Source organism: Cavia porcellus, unplaced genomic scaffold, assembly GCF_034190915.1.
Source record: "Cavia porcellus strain 051 isolate PalLab524CR breed Dunkin Hartley unplaced genomic scaffold, mCavPor4.1 scaffold_20, whole genome shotgun sequence".
In the NCBI taxonomy this organism is placed as follows: domain Eukaryota; kingdom Metazoa; phylum Chordata; class Mammalia; order Rodentia; family Caviidae; genus Cavia; species Cavia porcellus.
The window spans coordinates 57,186,287-57,205,366 of record NW_026947503.1 but is presented as its reverse complement, the minus strand read 5'-3'; the positions used below and the strand labels follow the sequence as shown (position 1 = coordinate 57,205,366).

General features: G+C 43.6%; 1 protein-coding gene across 5 annotated transcripts in view; it reads right to left on the bottom strand.

The window, feature by feature from the left end:
- LOC100718604 (ankyrin repeat domain-containing protein 29) overlaps positions 1-19,080 on the bottom strand; it is a 110,229-nt gene that overhangs the window by 44,188 nt on the left and 46,961 nt on the right. For 4 of the 5 annotated variants that reach the window (XR_010041473.1, XM_063231839.1, XM_063231841.1 and 1 more), the window contains 3 exons: positions 14,781-14,879; positions 13,340-13,435; positions 11,152-11,250 (listed from right to left, as the gene is read on the bottom strand). Coding sequence is in view for 4 of the 5 variants with exons in the window: in XM_063231839.1 (XP_063087909.1) it covers positions 11,152-11,250; positions 13,340-13,435; positions 14,781-14,879 (294 nt within the window). In the remaining variant the exon portion in view is untranslated. Of the gene's footprint in view, positions 1-5,392; positions 7,904-11,151; positions 11,251-13,339; positions 13,436-14,780; positions 14,880-19,080 lie in introns of those variants that run through there. The other variant, XM_063231842.1, reaches the window with a different exon arrangement.

The following is a 19,080-nucleotide window of genomic DNA, read 5'->3' as shown; positions in this document are numbered from 1 at the left end:
TTCTATGTAGTTGAAAACATATATGTGACTTTTACAGTAAGTACAAATTTCTAAAGTAAGCAAAAACACTATACAGCACAGTTTTCATTGTGTTTTTTTACATTTAGCAATATGATTTCTATGTCACTGTTTTTTTGTTTTTTTTTCTTGAGACAGGGTCTTACCATGTAGTTCAGGCTACCCTCGTGCTCATGGCAATCTTCTGCTTCAGAGCCTCCTGAATGCCGGGGCTGTGGGTGTACACCACCACACCCTGCCTATGTCACTTTTAATAGCCCTAAAGGTTTTATTACAAGTGTATAACATCTAAGAAATTAGATAGAGATGAGTCAGTTTCAGAACAGTGTCTAAGTCAGTAAAAACTAGATCACCGGTCAATAAGGATTTCAAAATCCTTGTTGTATTACAGACAGCTAAGTTAGACAGAAATTAATAAACAGTGAGAGAAGCAATGGGACTACCAGGAAGTCAGAATAAAAAAATAAAGACATTAGAATTGTGGCTACAGGGAGATCTGAAGAGAGCCAGGCCTCCGACTGGGAAAAAAACCCATGTCTTCCTAGAGATTAGACTTCAGGTTAGGCTGTAATTAGTACCTTCTGGCTCCTGACCCACAGTAGGAGAGCAGAACGTCTGGACCCATACTCCTCTCCCTGCCCCCAAATGTCTTTGTCCTTTCCCTATTGGTCAGTATTAGTTAAGCAGCTACACTCATAATCCCATATAGGTTGGGTGTAGTTTGAGCCACTTTGTATCCGTGTTATGATTTTGTCATCTATTCTTGTTCAGGAGCCCTCTGTTGTAAACCCCCCCCCCCCCCCCCCGCCGCCAAAAAAGCCCCGAGATGAAAAATGGGGCAAGACAACGTCTTTTTAAAAGAAGCGCTTTTATTTTAGCTGGCCCAGTGACACAGTACAGATGGAATTTGCAAAGCTGTGCGACTGAGTTAGAGTTTTGATTTTTATAGTTCATTTATGATTAGCTCATTGATCATTAAGTACATAGTGATGAGAAACAGAAACAAGGTGGGCCTTTGTTCCCCTTTGCTTGAGGTCAGAGGCATTTCACAGTGGGTGGTTAGCCAACTCATAGCCCTTGGTCTGCCAATTCCAGGAACATTTGTCTCTCATAAAGGGAACAATGGTTGACACAACATCATTTGTCTCTTACAAAGGGAACAAAGGTTGACACAGCAAATAGGTTACTGGGGTGAGGGGGAACGATGCCTACAGAACAGCATGATGAAGCGGGTAGTTAATCTATAACTGTGTGGTTGGTGCTTGGTTACTAGGGTAACAAGCTCAACACAGAATGGCAATACTGCTAATAACTATCCTTTTAATTAACTATTTTTGTTAATAACTATCCTTTAATTAACTTTTAATTTTTCAGGATCTTAGTGTAACAGCCTCCTGTCTCTCAGGAGCTTTCTCTTAACAAACCTTTTCCTGCTCTTAACCTCCTTTGTTCCTTGGAATTCATTCTTCCATATTTGGTGGACATGAACTCCGCACATGTGACATCTAGCAGGCCGGGAGTTGTATTTTTCCTGTATTGGTAGTACTGTGAAGGGTACACATGGTCCTGATAATAGCTGGTAAGTGTGCCTTTCATTTCCCACTGACTGCCTCTCATCCCTGAGCTGGTGTGGATTTCGTGGAGCCTCAAATCTTTTTTCTGTGCAGTCTACCTTCATCATGATGCTACATGACAAAAATCTAAAAGCTATTGAATATTTCCCTTATGGAGAGAGAGGGCAAAAATGACCCAAGACAAAATTGTTTCACTAGAAGATAGAAGGGGAAGGCTTGAAATACTCATGTGAATGGTGTTTGATTCACTTTGTTATTTACTTAATTTGCCTCCTATTGGACATTTTGCTTGGCTTGAGTTATTGGAAACAATGGTGACACAAACTGCTTTGTATCTAAAGCTTAGCAAACATCTACAAGAGAAGCATTGGAAATTTTCACATTAAAATTTGTTTTACATTGCTGAATCAAAGGCCATGTGTGTTGCTATGTTGATTACTGTCAAGTTGCCTTCCAAAAAGACTGCATTTTGGGGCTGGGGATTTAGCTCAGCGGCATAAGCGCCTGCCTTGAAAGCAGGCAGTCGTGAGTTCGATCCCTGATACCGATAAAAATGAAAAAGACAAAAAAAAAAAAAAAAAAAAAAAAAGACTGCATTTCAGACCTTTGTCAGCAGCACAGGGCCATGCCTGGTTCCCCACACCCATGCTGACACTTTAATGTCTGTAATTATAAATGAAAGTAGGAACCTCTTATACCTTCACAAGTGATTCTAAGGTACAGTGCAGAGGTCTGTGATGCCAGCTACTTGGGAGCCTGAGGAGAGAGGATTATGAGGTTGAGGCCTATTTGACAACATGGTAAGATGCTATCTTTTTAAAAAATGATTTTCTTTTTCTGTGCTCTTTACTTCTTGCTACTTTGTTTTCTTTTTTATATTGATTCATAACAGCTCTTGAGTAAGAACATCAGCCTGTTGATCTAGCATTTGTGTTGCAGGTGTTTCATTTAGTTTGTTTTCAGAGTAAAAATAAGGTTGGCCTGTTTTCCTGTAAGATTTTAACAATTGCATAAGAATAATGATCCACCTAGCAGTAGGTTGCCGCAAGGAGTCATGCAGAGGTCCAAGGGGTGGGTGTATAGGTCAGTGATAGAGCTGGCTTTGAGCCCTAGTACCTCAAAAACAAAACAAAACATCTACAAAACTCAGACGGTTAAAAAAAAAAGTAATGATATGTCACAGTCTCTGCCAGCCAGGGATTCGGGTGTTCTGAGTCATTCTGACTCAGCCTCTCATGAGGCTGTAGTCAAGGCATCAGCTTAGGGCACCATCTGGAAGCCTGATGGAGCTGCGGGGCCCACTTGCAGTTGGGGCAGGCACACGGGCCTAGGTTCTTCCGCACGGCTGCCTTGGTGTTCTCCTGACTGGGCAGTCAGCTGCTCCCCGAGGGGAACACCCAGGAGAAAGCACCGCAGAGCCCCGTCTCCTTCAGCTTCTAGCCTCCAAAGTGACATGCCATTGCTCCTGCCATGTCCTGTTGGCCAAACAGGAGTTCCAGGCCTGGCAGGAGGGAGACTGTCCAAGGACAAGGACACTGCCTGGGGACCACTGGGCCACCACCCATGTGACTGAAGCTCAGAAGAAGCAGGCAGAAGATTTTTACCACTCAATAAAATTCACTTAAGCCTTTTCCTGATCAGCATCATCACCCTCTGCTAGCCAAGAACAGTCCTCTGACTTTTATCACGTTATTTTTGCCTGTTCTTAAACCTGATATTTATGGAATTAGTCCTTTGTAGCTGGCTTCTTTCACTCAACATTGTCTATGGCTCTCCTGCATTGCTTGTAGCGGTTCATCCATTTTTTTTGCTGAATAATATTCCCTGGTATAAAATATTGGGTTTATAGGTTCAATCTTTAATTCTGGGTATATGTTGAATGTAGTTTCTGTTAGAATTTCTTACTTAAACTAGCTGAATTTTACAGACATGTTCATTTAAAACAGCTTACAGCTACAACTCATGACTTCAGTGCCAGTGGTGACAACTGACTCACCACCAAAGGGTCACTGCAGGCCAGATGTATGGACACATGTTACTCACCCTGGTAGGCATGCTGGGATTGATGCTAATCCAGTCATGGTGCGGTGTCACTTTTACTCAGGACACTGAGGGAAAAAACCTTGTTATTCAGCAGCTGGGGTTCGTTCAGACTGGCATTCCCTTCTCTGGAGGATCCTGTCCCACTGTATTTCATTTGCTGGGGGTACTTTTGTTTTGTTTCCCAAGCCTTTTCTAAAATAGGGAATCTGACTCCTATAAACTGAGAGTGTTTTGTCTAAGATGACTCTGGGACTTTCGTGGCAGGTAGGAGCACCAAGAGTGTGTCCTTCATCCAACATTAGAGTTGACGTCCTGGTGAGAGGAAAAAGAACCAGAAAGAGGGCAAGTCGCTCTTTCAGTTGACAGGGCTAAAGCTTTCACATCCTTTAATTGTGAAGACATGAATTCCTCTTTTAATGATTTTGAAGTACTGCTAATAATAAAGGGAAGGGCACCAGGAAGGGTTCTAAGACCTTCCAGATCCACTACTCACACACGCTCTCTGAACTAAGGGCTAAGTGTCCAGTGGCATCAAACAGTATAGAGAGAGTGTGCAAGAGCTGTGTGTGTGTGGAAGAGATAACGGGGCACGACTGGAAGAAAGGAGGTGCAGGCTCTCTTCTGTAAGATTCTACTCTCGGACTTCACCTGCTCCTTCGAGATCCAGCCCACTCGTGAGACCCGCATTAAGGCTTCCAGGAGAATGATCCTAATCTAGTCACTTCCCATGGGCCTGCCTCCTACCACTGCACTGGGTTATTAGGTCTACATGAGCGTTACAGGAGCAAACCATATCCAGCCACGGCAGCATATAATGTGCTTTGTGTTTATTTTCTCTTCCTGATTTTGAACCATGAATAAATACAGGGGACACGAACTTTAGTGGGTCGATGATGACAACGACAGGAAAGATCATAATAAAGTCACGTTTCTCAACTCCAACTTGGGGATTATCAGTGCCTATTTCGTGTGGCTGTTCTTCAGGGTAGATGAGAAAATGCACATAAACTTCAAGAAATTATCATGTAACAATCCCTTGGCAAACATCAGCTGCTGGCTTATTGTTATTAACAATCTCTGACACACCTCGTGGTCACCACCCATGGAACTCGGCCAGTTCCAGCGCCTACACCACCTTGTCATGAAGTTAGGAACTCAGCTTCCCACCCCCACGATCTACAGGCCCACCTCAAATGCAGGCAATTCTGGCTCCAAGCAGCCTAAGATTAGAGTGAGTTCTTTCCCTTTGAACCTGCATCCCTCCCAGGGTGGGTCATGGCTGCCATTTAGCTCCCTGTGGTCACAGAGGGTGGGGAAACGGAAACCATGACGGCTGGGGGGAGACCTCTCTAGATTCCTAATCTCATTGCTGCAGATGCGTTTTCCTATGAAGGAAATTCTGCAAACCCACAGGGTATTTCACAAGAGAAAGGTTTTGTAAAGGACTGGAAACCCAGGAGCACCATAAACGTAAAAACAGAAATCAGGAACTTCCTATTTTCAGTCTTTGGTGAATATCCCAGGAATTTTTTTTCTGAATGAAAACCTTTAGGAACCATTACGAATGCTCATGATAGTAGAAATAACAAAATCATAGGTCCATTAGGAAAGGAAAAATCTAAAGATCTATTAGAGATCCCAAATATCAACATACTTAGTAACATAGTTGACTTATTCATTTTAAAATTCCATGCATTTAAAAATCTTGTAGAAACGACTTCTAAGTAAGACAAAGGGGAAAAATTGCAAAGGCAAACTGAATCACATATTAATTTTATTTTAAATTTCAACATGGAATGTGTCATCAAATAAGAGTATGCAATTGAAAATTTTCTAAGTTCAATTAAGCAGATGATTTGCATAGGAATCGCTAGTTTTAAGTCTTGGGATGCACAGTTAATTGAATTGTGAATTAGGTTAAATAAAGCAGGAATCACTTAAATGTGTGCAAACTAAAATGCAATTAGCTTTGCCAGGCATGGTGGCACATGCCTGTACTCCCAGCACTAGGGAGGCTGAGGCAGGAAGATTGCCATGAGTTTGAGGTCAGCCTGCACTACACAGCAAGACCCTCTCTTGAACAAACACAAAGTAATAGGCCTTTTGCTCAGTCTTTGGTAGATGGTTAATCATCTTCCGTGCTATGGATAGCATGATCTCATCTAGATCAAACACAGTCTTTCTAAGCTATACACCCCTACCCGCAGTAAGAAGGCCTCCATTAAATGTTGTTAAAGCTACTGGATTTGCAGGGGGATTGAACTCACGACTTCACACTTGCCAGGCAGGTGCTTGTGCCACTGAGCTATACCCCTGGCCCCTGGATTTATTCTTATGGCCCCAGTATTGTTCAAGAATATTCACATGAAACAAGCTAAGGACTCGGCCAATGACGAAATGCCTTAGTAAAACCATTAAGGTTATAATTTGTCAGTACCCATAAGACTGTTTTGTTTTGGATCAGTGATGAGCCAACTGTCTTCGGCTAAAGGATTAACTAAAGGGAAAACTAAAAAGTACTTAAGGCCACATTATTTTCCTCCTCAAAATGAACACAGCTTTTTGAAGTTGCCCTAGGAGAGAATGTGTACTTGGGTAACTGAACACAAGAAGGTCATTGGCACTGCTTTCTAGTTACCAGATACTTTCTGTCTGGTGTTTTGGCAACAGACTTGTCCAATCTTTTTTTTTTCTTGTCTAATCTTTTATTTTGAAATGAGATTGAGGATTTTTGCAGTTAGTCAAGCTGCATCTCTGAAGTTGTGAGTCACTATTACTAGCTTTGCTTGTGACGTTGACCCAAATATACTGATTTTTATTGCATTAACCATAAACAAATTTAAAGAAATATTTTCCAACTTCAAAAATCACATTTTATCATTTAGTGCCTTATAGACGATGTTTTTAGTACCACAGGAAGATAAATAAAAGTTATTTTGGGATTAAGCATTTTCCTCCATTTTAACATGTCTTTACATAGAACACTGGCTGGAAACCAGTGCAAATATGAACAGGAAAATTGACAATTTACAGATAACAGAAACAATAGTGGTGTTTATTATGGTAGATTATCGGAAAAAGGTTTAGTTTTTGTGAGTGCAGTTAGGCACAGACAGAGGCAGTTAGACATCATTGATCATAAAGTGCACTGAAAATAAATTTTAGCCCCTTGAAGGAATAATTCGTTAAAATTCAGGATTCTTTCTTGGAATCAATCAACCCAAGAACATCATAGATGAGTGCTTATTAAACACTAACAGGCATCTTTAGTACTTATACTCCTGTAGTACTCATAGCTGTACATCATACTGGTATATATTACATTTTATCTGAGGACCTCAAAGTCAACGTATTAAGCAAAGTGGAGTTGGAAGTTCAAGATTCCACAGTTTATCAGCTCTACTTACTCATGGCATGAGAAATAGACTCCAGAAGTAGGATCAAAGTAAATGCTCAAGACAAGCCTAAATTTCTCATGGCTTATAATTTTCTGGATTTCCAAATTTGCCACTGGTATCCTAGCATACCTAAAATATCAAGTAAGTGAAAATAATTTTCACACGTCATGAATGAGGCGAGGATTAATTAGCAAACATATAATTTGTCTGTCCTAGAGTGCACAAGTCCATCTTTGAATAGAATGTGGCAGAATGTCACAAGTTATTTCCCAATAATGCAGGTTTGAACCTTATTGATTCCCAATAACCATCATCTTTGGGTGAAAGAAAACGTTTTACACTGGAACAACATACACATATATGTAAAACAGGATAGATCTATATACTTTAGTACTTTACATTTAACAAATAAGCAAAAGCGCATCCATTGGTTGAAGGTCAGTCTTCCCATCTTTTAAATGAACAAAACTGTCTGTCTTCTTGCTTAGTACTGGAAACCCTGTCTAACTTCAAGTTTAATGGGGAGACCTAAGTTAGCACAGTTCCGCTGGAACCTGTCTCTGTGTCAGGCCTAGAGCTGAGGGCTGGGCCAGTGTGAGAAGCCCACTGTAAGGTAGGGAAGGGACCCCCCAGTCCCTTCTTCACTTGGTGCATAAAGCATGGCCACCCACAGCTTGAGCTTTCTGGGCATACTTGTTCTTAAAAGAATTTCCAACCCTGTTTGAAAAGTAATTTCTTTTTTGATAGTGTGGATATCGTCTGTCTTTCTGTCAACATGGAACTAAGTTAGCTCTTCCTATGACCTTCTTTACTTCGGAGGAGACGCAATATACGTTCATTTTTGGTTAGTTCTGCTGGAAGTTCATTGGCCTAAAAAAGGATGAGATGAATATTAGTGAATTCCCATAGCTGGGGCGGTGTTAGGGCCTACATGAGGGCATCTAACCCACACTTTTGAGTAATGAAAAAACTCCCACTGGACTCTCTTTTATATTAAGATAAAGAGTAGAATATACTGAGAAAAAGAAAGCAACTGTCCTAGAGAGAGACAGAAGGGATCCCAAGTGGGTTGCCAAGGATCCTGCCTTTTCTGGGGATTTTTATAGAGGTGAGGTGGGCCCATGGTGGGGGAAAAAATGGGAACCGGCAAAGCAGGCGGGCATGAGATGGGACAGAACTATGGTCAACTAATAAGATTACCAATAAGCAATTATGCTCAGGTAAGATCGATTAAATCAGGATCCAACAGGGAAGTGAGTCATATAGCAAGGGGAACAGGGCCTTTGACTGTAGGGGTTGGGTTAGTGGCTCCTTCTGGCTTCCCAAGTGATTAATACCTATAAGGACCCTGAGGTTTATACTTATGGTGTGGTTGCATTTGTTCTGCCTTTTGTCTTGAGATCTGGCCCTCCTCCAAGGCAGGGCCAGATGTATTAAGCAAAGTGGAGTTGGAAGTTCAAGATTCCACAGTTTATCAGCTCTACTTACTCATGGCATGAGAAATGGACTCCAGAAGTAGGATCAAAGTATCTGGTCTTATGCAAGGTATCTGGTCTTATGCACAGGCCTCTTTGAGGGCCTAGCCCTGTCTGACTGCCTATATTTCTAATTAACTCAGCTGCCTATGACATCCCCCTCCTTTCTCCTTCAAATGTACAAATGACAGGTGTCATTTTCTTATCTCATTGTTAAACTTATTTTTCTATTCAGCCAGATCCTCACCAAACTAATCTGGAGGGCAGGGCCTACATGTTATAAATCATTAAGCATTTTTTTGTTTTTTTTTTTTTTACTTTTTACTTTGGGACAGAGTCTTGCTAAATTGCCCAGGTTTGGTTCAAATTTACATTCCTTGTCTCAGCCTCCCAGAGTGCTAGGATTACAAGTGTGCACCACCGCACCTAGCTAGATCTTCTACTTATAGGAGGACCTCTTTCCCATGCAGGACTTGTAATATCATGTGCTGTTCATTTGTTCACTGAGTTACATAGATCCTCTAAATGTTCTCACATTTTACTGTGCTATGTGGAGCAGATCACATACATTAGTATTACTTGTGATTCAACAAATGGCTCACGCTCCAGACTACCCTTAATGGCCAGCTCATTCATGATAGAGCAGAACCTGTGGTCAGTATCTCAGATGCGACACTGTATTGACCCACTGTCCCCACGAGATGTACTTTCAGTGCTCAGTAGGGGTGTGGGAACCACAAGACCCCTGCACCCTTGGGAATGTGTATAGAAGGAGGAATGGCTCTTAGCACCATCACTTAATCTTGCAGGCACTAGCACTGAAGACCTGGGGCTGAAATCTTGGGACCTCTGGAGCAGAAGAGTTTCCACACTGGCTTAGAGGTTACTCTTTGCTATTTTCCTGTTTTTAGTTCTTCTCCCTCTACATTGCAACTGTTTAACTGTCTGTATTCTATGCTAAGCTCTGAACTCCATGAAAGCACAGGCAATGTGAACCTTAATTCACCACTGCAAGCCCAGCACAGAGCATTATGTGTGGTATCTAGCAGGTGCCCAATCCCAGCCTATTGGTGAATGAATGAATGAGTGAATGAACTAGTGAAGACCAAGAATACCCTCTCAAGCGTTCTAGGTAGCTGCTAGAATCCCAGCACCCTTGCTTCTGGAGTTGCCATTAAAATGCTGGCTTCTCTCATGGCTGATAGGCAATGAGGGCTTCTTTTCTGCCTTACTGGGCAGATACGCTAGGACTCTGAGGCATTTGCCAACATGAGCAACCACACATAAACTCTAGTAGTTCCAGGACGGTCAGAGCCTAGCATTTCAACCCCTAGAGATTACCTGGAACCGTTACCCCTGGTGATGACTCCACTATTCTAGGAGGAACTGTGTTTTCAGTTTCTATGTGAAGGTACTAACATGTCCCCTTTGCCTTAAGTCAGCCCTGGATACCACATCAACAAAGACTGATTTCTAGGAAGTCTGTGTACAAGTCTAAAGACAAACTTCCAAGGAAAGGCAATTATGACTTCAAGTGGCTTATCTCACAGCAAGGCCAGCTCATGGAACACAAACCTGGGTATCTCAGGAAGAGATAAGCAGAAATGTTTAGCGCTGGGAGTGGGGAGGTAATACTTCTATACGCCAAGTAAAATGGCGGGAAAAAGTGACTCTTGGTTTTGGCCTGTAGTTTAACCAGCACTTCTTAACGGCTCCTTTTCAAAAAGTCACACAAGTAAGTGTATGTGCGTTTGTGTATGGTATGAAGTGTGTATTTCATATGCATATATTTACATATATACATATGGGTATATGTGTACAGAGCTGTATATTTATTTTTTGCAATGTTGAGCATCAAACTCAGGGTCTCACATGTGCTAGGCAAGTGCTCTACCACTGAGCTATATCTCTATCTTGGTTTTGTTGATTTTTACTATTAAAAATGTTAATACAGTAATAGACACATAAAAATTCAGAGTACATGAGTATGGAGGAAAATGAAAATATCTTTTCATATCTTCCCCTATTAATAAATGCCAACCCCCTGTCCTCCTTCAATGCTTAGTCATTTAGATGTTGGCTGAAATCGCCCCCATTTGTATATTAAGTGAATACAGCTTAAAGCAGACCCAGACAGAAGTAAATACAATGACAATCATTTTGTCAGTTGTTACTGTGTACTCGCTGACTTCCAAGTTTAGCCTAGTTGTAAATAAGGATTTAGAATTATATCTTTAAAAAAAGAGTCGGTGTCATGACGGAGGCATGCAGCCATATTAACCCTGTCAAGGCAACATTTTCCCCAGGTAGTCACCAAACAGCACAAGCAACTCTGAAGAGAAGAACAGCGATAAACCGCTAGAGCTGGACATGTTCAGGGGACATCTCTGATGACAGGACATCACTACTGACTCCTCCCTCATCCCTGCCAAGAGCCTACACCACTGTTAATGGAAAGCTTTCGTGATGTGGGTCCCAACATGCTGCCCAAGAGTAACTTACTAACAGGGTCCCTTGGTGCCCCTGTCACACATAATCTAAGTATGAAGACAGCAGCCAGAGCCAGAGAGAGCTCAGGAGGATGCCACCTTGTCTCTGCACAGGGAGGGCCCAGTGGAGCTAGCAGATAGGTTAAGTGAATACCTTGTTTCTCAGGGCTGGATCCGCCCCCGCCTCCAGGAGCAGGGCAACTGTTTTAATATTCCCACTTAGCACCGCCGCATGGAGCGCTGTTGTGCCATTCTAAGAGAGAACGACAGCATGCGTCAGTAAGCACTTGCTTTGGCTCTTATCATAAACTAGCTCGGCCATGAGACTGCAATATCAAGTCTCACTCTTCCTTATCTTCCCTTGTAGTGTCAAAGTTGCATCACCGCCTAGTATGGCGTCCTTAGGAACACAGCTGTGGTCAGAGAAATACTGCCAATGTTCTCTGCAAGTGAAACATGCGAGCCGGCCCCCAGGGTGCACGTGACTGCATGGTCACTCTAGTAACTTCAGAACTCCGCTGCAGAGAAAACAGCACGACTGTGCCAACCTGTCTTTTCTTAAATGTCTCCTGTTGGGCCAGAAACAATCTGCCCACTGGGGCTAGCAGGAGAAACCGTGGAATTACAGGGCTTAAGGGGAAGCGCTTGGCTGAGGCCACTTCCCTGGCCCCGACACAGATCATGCCTGAGCACAGAAGGGCCTAGGAGCTGGGCTGCTGACATTAAGAAACAGCACAAGTGTTTAGCTAAATAAGGGAGCAGCTGAAGGCGGCAGGGAGCTGGGTCTGGGAATGGAGAAGGGTAACCAAACCATGTAACAGTGATGGTGATAACAGGACACTCATTCCAGAAGGTATGTATATCTTTTTGTAAGTTGTAAGTCTGGAGTCTTAGTTAATGACCTGTAATAAGGAAGATGTCACATCCAGAGAAAAGTTGCGACAAAGTAGCATTTTTCTGAGGTTGTTTCCACATTATGTCTGCAAATCATTAATCTGGTAACACTTCACAAGCCTAAATCTTAACCAGTGTATCAACTCTGCCTATTTGCTAATAAAAAACAAAAGCCAAAAAAAAAAAAAAAAAAGACTTGTTAAAGATTAGACTGGATATTGCAAAGTCCATTTTTAAAGCTACTTTCTTTTGTTCACAGAATTCACTTTTACAGATGGCACATTTTTACTTTACAAAAAATTTTAACAAGTACAGCTTTCAGGCTTTGGCTTCCAGGTTTATAGAAGATTAGAAAGGGCTTGTTAGGAGTGGGGATGAACCAATACATGACAACAGCAGTTCTGTATTAGCTGACAGCAAGAATGGAGTCTAAAAATACATAGGGCAGATAGAGGTATCCTAAAAGTTCCTGGAGCTATTCAAGGGTGAACAGACTTTATACACATTGAGTGACTACTAAGTCACTGTGCCACGTTAGAAAAGACTAAGCACTCTCTATTTAAGAAAGCAGGGACACACATACTTGGAGGTCAGGAAGCTATGGCCTTGGGTCAAATCTAGGACACAGCTTGTTTTTGTGGTCCTGTGAGCTAAGGGCTGTCTTTGCATTTAAAAATGATGTTCAAGAAGAATAAAAGGAAAATATTTTATAATATGTGAAAATAAGAAATTTCATAACTACAATGTCCATAACTAAAGTTTATGGGGACACAGCCCCCTCCTTTTGTCATTTCTTTCTCGAGCTGCTTTCCTGCAACCATGACAGGGTTGAACAGCTTCAGCAGAATCCAGGCAGCCTGCAAAGCCTATGATGTTTGCTGTCTGGTCCTTTATGGAGAGCTCACTAACTGCTGATGTATATGCTACAGTTTAGAAAGATTTTGGTCCAAAATGATAAAAGCTTGCCAAACAATTGCTGGGTTCTGTATTCCGGAAGACTCAGGACTCGGCAAAGTCATATATCCTTACATTTCCAAGCAGTGGAAGCTAATTTTATTTCATTTAAGGTAACCAAGTAGAATGGTTCTCTGCTCAAGGGAAAGAAGGGCGTAAGTGTGTGTTCTTTCTTGATTTTACAGATCTTCCAAATGATACTAAAATGGTTTACTTTCTAATTTATCTATTTCATTACATTTTTTTCCCCTGGAAAACTAGGTACTCACAGACTTTGTTTTTTATCTTCTCATTTCTGCCATATATCTTTAGCAAGTTTAACAAGTTTGAAGTGTGTTCTAGTACCATTACGAAAGAAACAAAGAAAGAAAGAAAAGTAAAAAGAATACATTAACCAGGCTGATTATACTCAGATGCTATTGGAGACCCCAGTAGGGGCTGGTTTTCTAACCTATTTCCTTTATACATCAGTATATTTTTTCTTTAGGTCTTACCTTCAAAAGACCAAGAGTGGGTGAGAATTTAAGCAACTCTTCTATAACATCATTATACCCCTTGTTGGCTGCTTTTAACAATGCTGTGGTACCATCCTGAGGAGAGAATGGGAAATTAAAAGTTGATTATTTACATATATTTGTGCTGACTCAGAACAAAATGTCAGTTGAGAACTGGCAGCAAAGCCTTTGGTCTGAAATAGGCAAAAGTTATAACACAGCAAGAATTGACAGTGTCTCCATTAGGAGCATTAGAGCAGAGTAAGCAGTCAGTTTGCATGAAAGAGGACGAGACACAATACGGGACTACTTGCATCAGTGGTGGCAAACCTATGGCATGCGTGACCCAGCAGTCCTTGTCACTGAAAGCTCTCAAAGGTTCCCCACCACTGGTTTATATCATCTCTAAACCCTGCTATTTGGGAATTTGATCCCACAAGAATTCCAAAATTTCACTTTTAAAGTACTGATGATCTCAAGAGGCATTCTCTGCTATTAATGATATAGCAAAATAATGACTGTTTAACTATCTTTAATGATTTAAGCTATCACTCAACCTGATTTACTGTTTTAAAAATTTGTATAACCTTGTAAGAGGAAGAGCGCAGATAGGTCAAAATGTGTTTAAAAAAAAAAAGAGAGAAGGAAGAGAAGGAGGAGGAGGCAGCAGAAGAGGACAAAGGCAAATTCAAATTGAAGAACATTTGGCTTCTGTCAATGTCATCATTTTTGACCCAAGAAGGTTCTTGGACTTCCTCTGAGCGTCTCCTGCTTTAACGAACAGGCTGTGTCTGCAAGATTGGCTTGGGCACTGTGGCCTGGGTCCTGCCTTGGCCTGCCTTAGGGCTTATCTGGCTTCAGATAAGGAAGGAGGCAGGTAGGATTAGGGGATGTTTTCCTTCCTGGATTCACAGCCAGCAGGAAGAAGGAGAGACCCGGCAGAAGAAGGACCCACAGTGAAGTGGCCATGAATGTGCCTTCAGTTTTGTCTCTTCTGGGCTCAGCAAGCAGGTGGGTCACATAAGCAAAGGGAATGCGAAGGCAAAGAAGCTGGATTCAGGGAGACAAAAGGCACAGAACCCAGTGTGTGCTGCTCTCCCCAAGGTGTTCCTTGCTCCTTTGGGCCACAGGGGCTGCTGTGAGGCCAGCAGAGGCACAATCACAGTGCAGCGGACAGCAGGCACAAGGGGGATGTGTGCAGGGATCTGTAGCTAGGAGAGTCGCTCCAGAAGTCACCCCAGGTGGAGGACAACCAGCCAGCACACTTGCTGAATTTCCACCAAACTGGACTTTGTTTTCCAACGAAAGAGCAGGTGAAGTTTGAGAGGCGCCCAGGTGAGCTGCAGACTACATAAACACCTCTCTCTGTGCGCACACCCGCTGGGTCTGGAGCTGGCTTTTTGAGTGGCTCTGCAGGTGTCCCAGTCCTATAGACACTCACATGGCGTGCAGCATCGCGCTCGGCTCCACGTAGCAGCATCACACGCACCACCTCGCTGTGGCCCATCTGCGACGCAATCCACAGTGGTGCCGTCCCATCCTGCGGGGAAAAGTGGTGACAGCATGACCGGGTGCAAACCCACCCAGGCCCAAGCTGTGGGCACACCAGTTTCCAAAGCTGAAACCCTGGGAAAGAGCTTCCTGAGGTCAGACCCAGTCTCTAGCTCATCCCAGAGCTGCTCAGGGAGAAGGAAAAGGAGTGTGGGGAGGAGAGGGTAAACAAGGAAGACTCCACATTCTAAGCCCCGGACACAGCAGGAGATTGGCAAGACACTAGGCCAACGTCCACTTTTTGGCTTATAAATTGAGCCATTTTAGGCTGGATCTTTAACCCCAGAGTCTGGTACCTACTCCTCCAAGGACTGCATAGGAACGAGCTCTGGGGGAACTAAGCAGAACCAAATTCCACACACCCAGAGAGAAAAACCTGCTGGTTTTACTTCTGCCCCAAATCATGCATTTCTCCGCTTTCTGGTAGGTCATCTGGGGCACTCTGCCCAGCAGAGACTGTCCTGCCCACAGAAGAGTGGCCATTTTCCGTTGAGGTGGGGTTCCAGGGTTAGAGAACTCAAGACCTTTTTCCCGTTTTGATGTCCAAAACACCCTACAGCCATGTATGTCTCAGGGGAGCCTAGGTTCATTTTACCTGGAGGTGATGCGTTCTCTAGGAGGGGCACACACCCAAGTTAACAGGGCAACATTCTGGGCAGCATTTCCTGTGTAGTAGTCCCCTTTTCCCTGAACACAAGGCCTCAGGGCTGAGATGGTTGTTTCAGACCGGAAAAGGTGAAATACCCAAAAGACGCACTTGACCCAAGGAAGAGGTTCCTGCCTGAAGGAAGGGAAAATGGAAACTGCTTCTAGAGCAGGAAGGCGAAGCCAGAGAGACTGCTGTCTATGAATCTGGGTGAGTGTGAGAGGAGGGTAAATAAACTGATTATGGCAGAAACACTCAGGTAATTTCTGGAGAATTCCAGATGGGAAGGGATTTTCTTCACCTCTTAGAATTAACCCAGAAAAATCACCATCCCCATGGAGAGGCCCTGAGAGAGAGAGAAAAGGATTGGTGGTGGGAGCTGTCTGGGCCAGTGGGCCGGAGACATTCCCTCATCCCTGTGGCCTGTGTCCAGCCTGCGTCTGCAATCCAGGCATCCCTGCCTCCCTATGGGAAATCGGAGGCCTAGAGTAAGCCTGGGCTGGGCGAACAAGGCCACAGATGGTAGCAGCTTAGTGAGCAGGGACCATGACCAGACCAGCACAATGGTGGGACCGGGTGCACTTCTGGGCAGCAAGGCAGGACGCATGAGGACCCGCACAAAGTTCAGGCTTCAGTCTCCCCCATGCTCCCCTCAACCCAAGGTGACAGTCTGACTTCTGAGAACTTAGGTCACATTGGAGAGAAGGACAAGAGGAGAAGGCAGAATTCAGGATTGGCTCAGTTCAACCTCAGACGCCATTCTGGTAATATAGCTGAGACAGTCTATTTTATCCTTACAAGACCAAAGGGGCTGAAGACGGAGGTGATGCAGTAATGGTATACAGAGTTACATTTTCTGCCACAGTGTGTAATTTCAACCCAGCCTACCAGCCAAAGCAGGGACAGGACAAATGAGGAGGACCAAGACTTCGGAGTGAGGTGGCAGAAGATGGCAAATCAGAAGCCCAAGGGTGCTGAGAAGCAATCAGAGGATTTGGTGTCTCTGTCTTGGGAGAAATGAAGCCAAGAGGCGCTACAACAGACTAGAACAGTATAAAAGGTACTTTTTACCTGCCTCAGGCTTTTTGCAAGGCCTCTTGGAAGTATGCTTGCATCTGAATATTATTTTACCGTAATTCTTACTTTTAGTTGGCTAAGCACTTCTACATTCTTTTTTAAATTTAATTCTTAAAATGTATGACTTACATCATTCAACCAGCAATCGTTAAACATCTACACCTGAGGCAAGAAAATGAAAGACCGGGTCTGTGTTCTCAAAGGAACTCAGTGTAAAGTAGAAGAGGCCGGACATTTTATATGACTGCAGATCTACATTAAAGAATGGACAACAAAAGCTCACAGCGAACCCGGCCTCGTACTATGTGCTATGCAGGACTTAGGGTCAGCTCCACGATGGGCTGATGTCTGAGCTGGGTCTTGAAGGAGGTCCGGGATTCTGTCAGTTGGCAGAGAGGGAAAAGGTCCTGTCAGGTCCAAGGCAGGTCGAATGCAGCCACAGAGGCGTGGAAAGGTGTGGCCTGGAAGGCAGGGCAGCTGCCTGCTGCTACAGCACAGGGTGTGGGCAGGATTTGGAGGGCTGGAGAAGCACACTGGGTTCCCTGGAGTCCTAAAATGTTGCTGGGTCCCTTCTGTTTCCTGTGGCGCTCCACCAGAGGGCAGGCAGGGCTGCTTTTCAAGGGCTTGGTTGTTTTAGTAAGAGGGTGTGTAGAAAAGTGCAGGGCCAGCCAGCTGGGAATGATTCCTCCTATTATCATTTTGCAACAGCATCAGGAACACTCAGATCCATTGTGTTAATCAGGATAGTCACTACTTCCTGGCTGTGAGGTAGAGCCAATGCCTCTCAGCCTTGCACCCTTTTATGCAAAAGTGTTAGCCTTGAAGATGCATTATTGAATGAGAAAACACATGCGGAGGTGGTCTGCACAAGGACTGGGTGTCAGATGCTTAGGAGACGTTAACAATCTGAGGATCATTTATCATGAAACACACTAAGCATCTTAATCTGTACTTTTGCTCACCACGTACTGCCACCTGCTTTATTTAATTTGCTTCTGTCCGTGATGCTGAGGTAACTGCCTGAAGAGCAGGTACGAAGACTGGCAAAAGGAGATTTGGGGAGCACCTGCATATTGCATTATTGCTAATTCTCCAGATTTACTTTCTGAACCTCAGGAGTCACGTGGGACTTAAAGCAATGTAGCCAAATAGTTGTTTTAATCAATTGATGATCAAATTGCTAGTGGAAACAGTGTACCTTTCTGTATACCTCAATTTCTGTTTTCTCTCCCACTTCTTCATCATGGGCTGTGCCTTCATTTTCATAAGGAAAATAGTGGAAGATGAAACAATTTAGTTCCTCTTGGTAGAGTTTTGGAGAAAATCAGAATGGGAAAAGTATATTTAAAAATATTTAAAGTTTTGAATACTTCTGGACAAAAGTAGTTTTAAGAGTAAAAGACAAAAAAAAAAAAAGAGTAAACTAACTAAATCAACATGAGGTAGAAGCTATGGCTTCTGCAGCAGTCTTTTTCAAAAAAAGGAACCAGCACATCTAGTTTGAAGAAGATGATGGTCAGGGGGACACAGTGGCTATCAATGACCAACTGTCTGGTACTAAGTGGAAAGGGACTTAGATTTATTTTGCAGATAAAAAGAGGACAATTATTGGGAGCCGCCGACACCGGTCGCCTTACTTGGCGGACGTAGGGCCTGTGGGTGGGAGCGGAGCCTGAGCTAGATTGCCCCTCCCATCGAGTGAGTCAAGTTGGCGCCTGCTTCCTGCCCCCTGTTTGCGCTGGCGACTTAAACAACCCGCTCTGTAAGATAGTCTGCCTAGCAACAGCTGATGTTAGCCAGTCAGCCCGCATCGCGCGCTTTAAACTGATTGGCTACTGTTGCCCTATAAAAGTAAATGCCTCTCCCGCCACGAGAGAAACACACAGAAAGCACAGAGAGAAATAGAGAAAGTCCACCGGCGAGAAAGGGCTGGTGGCAGAGAGGAGGCCTCGCAGGGCCCACGCGGAGACAAATAAAGGCAAGGTTGCACACCGCCAGACTTTGTCGTGTGTCTTTCCTGCCGGCCGGGAGCGACCCCGACAGACAATGAATGAAAGCCCCATAGAGACTTGGGGGTCAATGTAAGAAGGAAATACTGTCAGCTTGCTAAAGACTGAGCTCATCAGGTGGTCATGATTTTCCAGGTCTGGAGGTGATCAAAGTGGCTGCGTATTATAGAAAGATTATTGCACCGGAAGGGTGGTTACACAGGGTGACTCTTGTTCCTTCCAGCTGTCTTATATTCAAGATCCTCTAGTATATTTTGTAGGTAGACCACAGCACAAGATGAAACATATGGCATAACCTTTGTTAGACACTAATCTTATGTAGACTTATTTAGGCTTTTACAGACTTAGCAAAAATAACTAAACCCATCTCCTTCCATAGCAATGTTCCACGAAGTGGTGTGAGCTCTTTGCTTCTACTGCCTCAGGCCTGGGCTACCTCCAAGTTGTGGGAAACAACT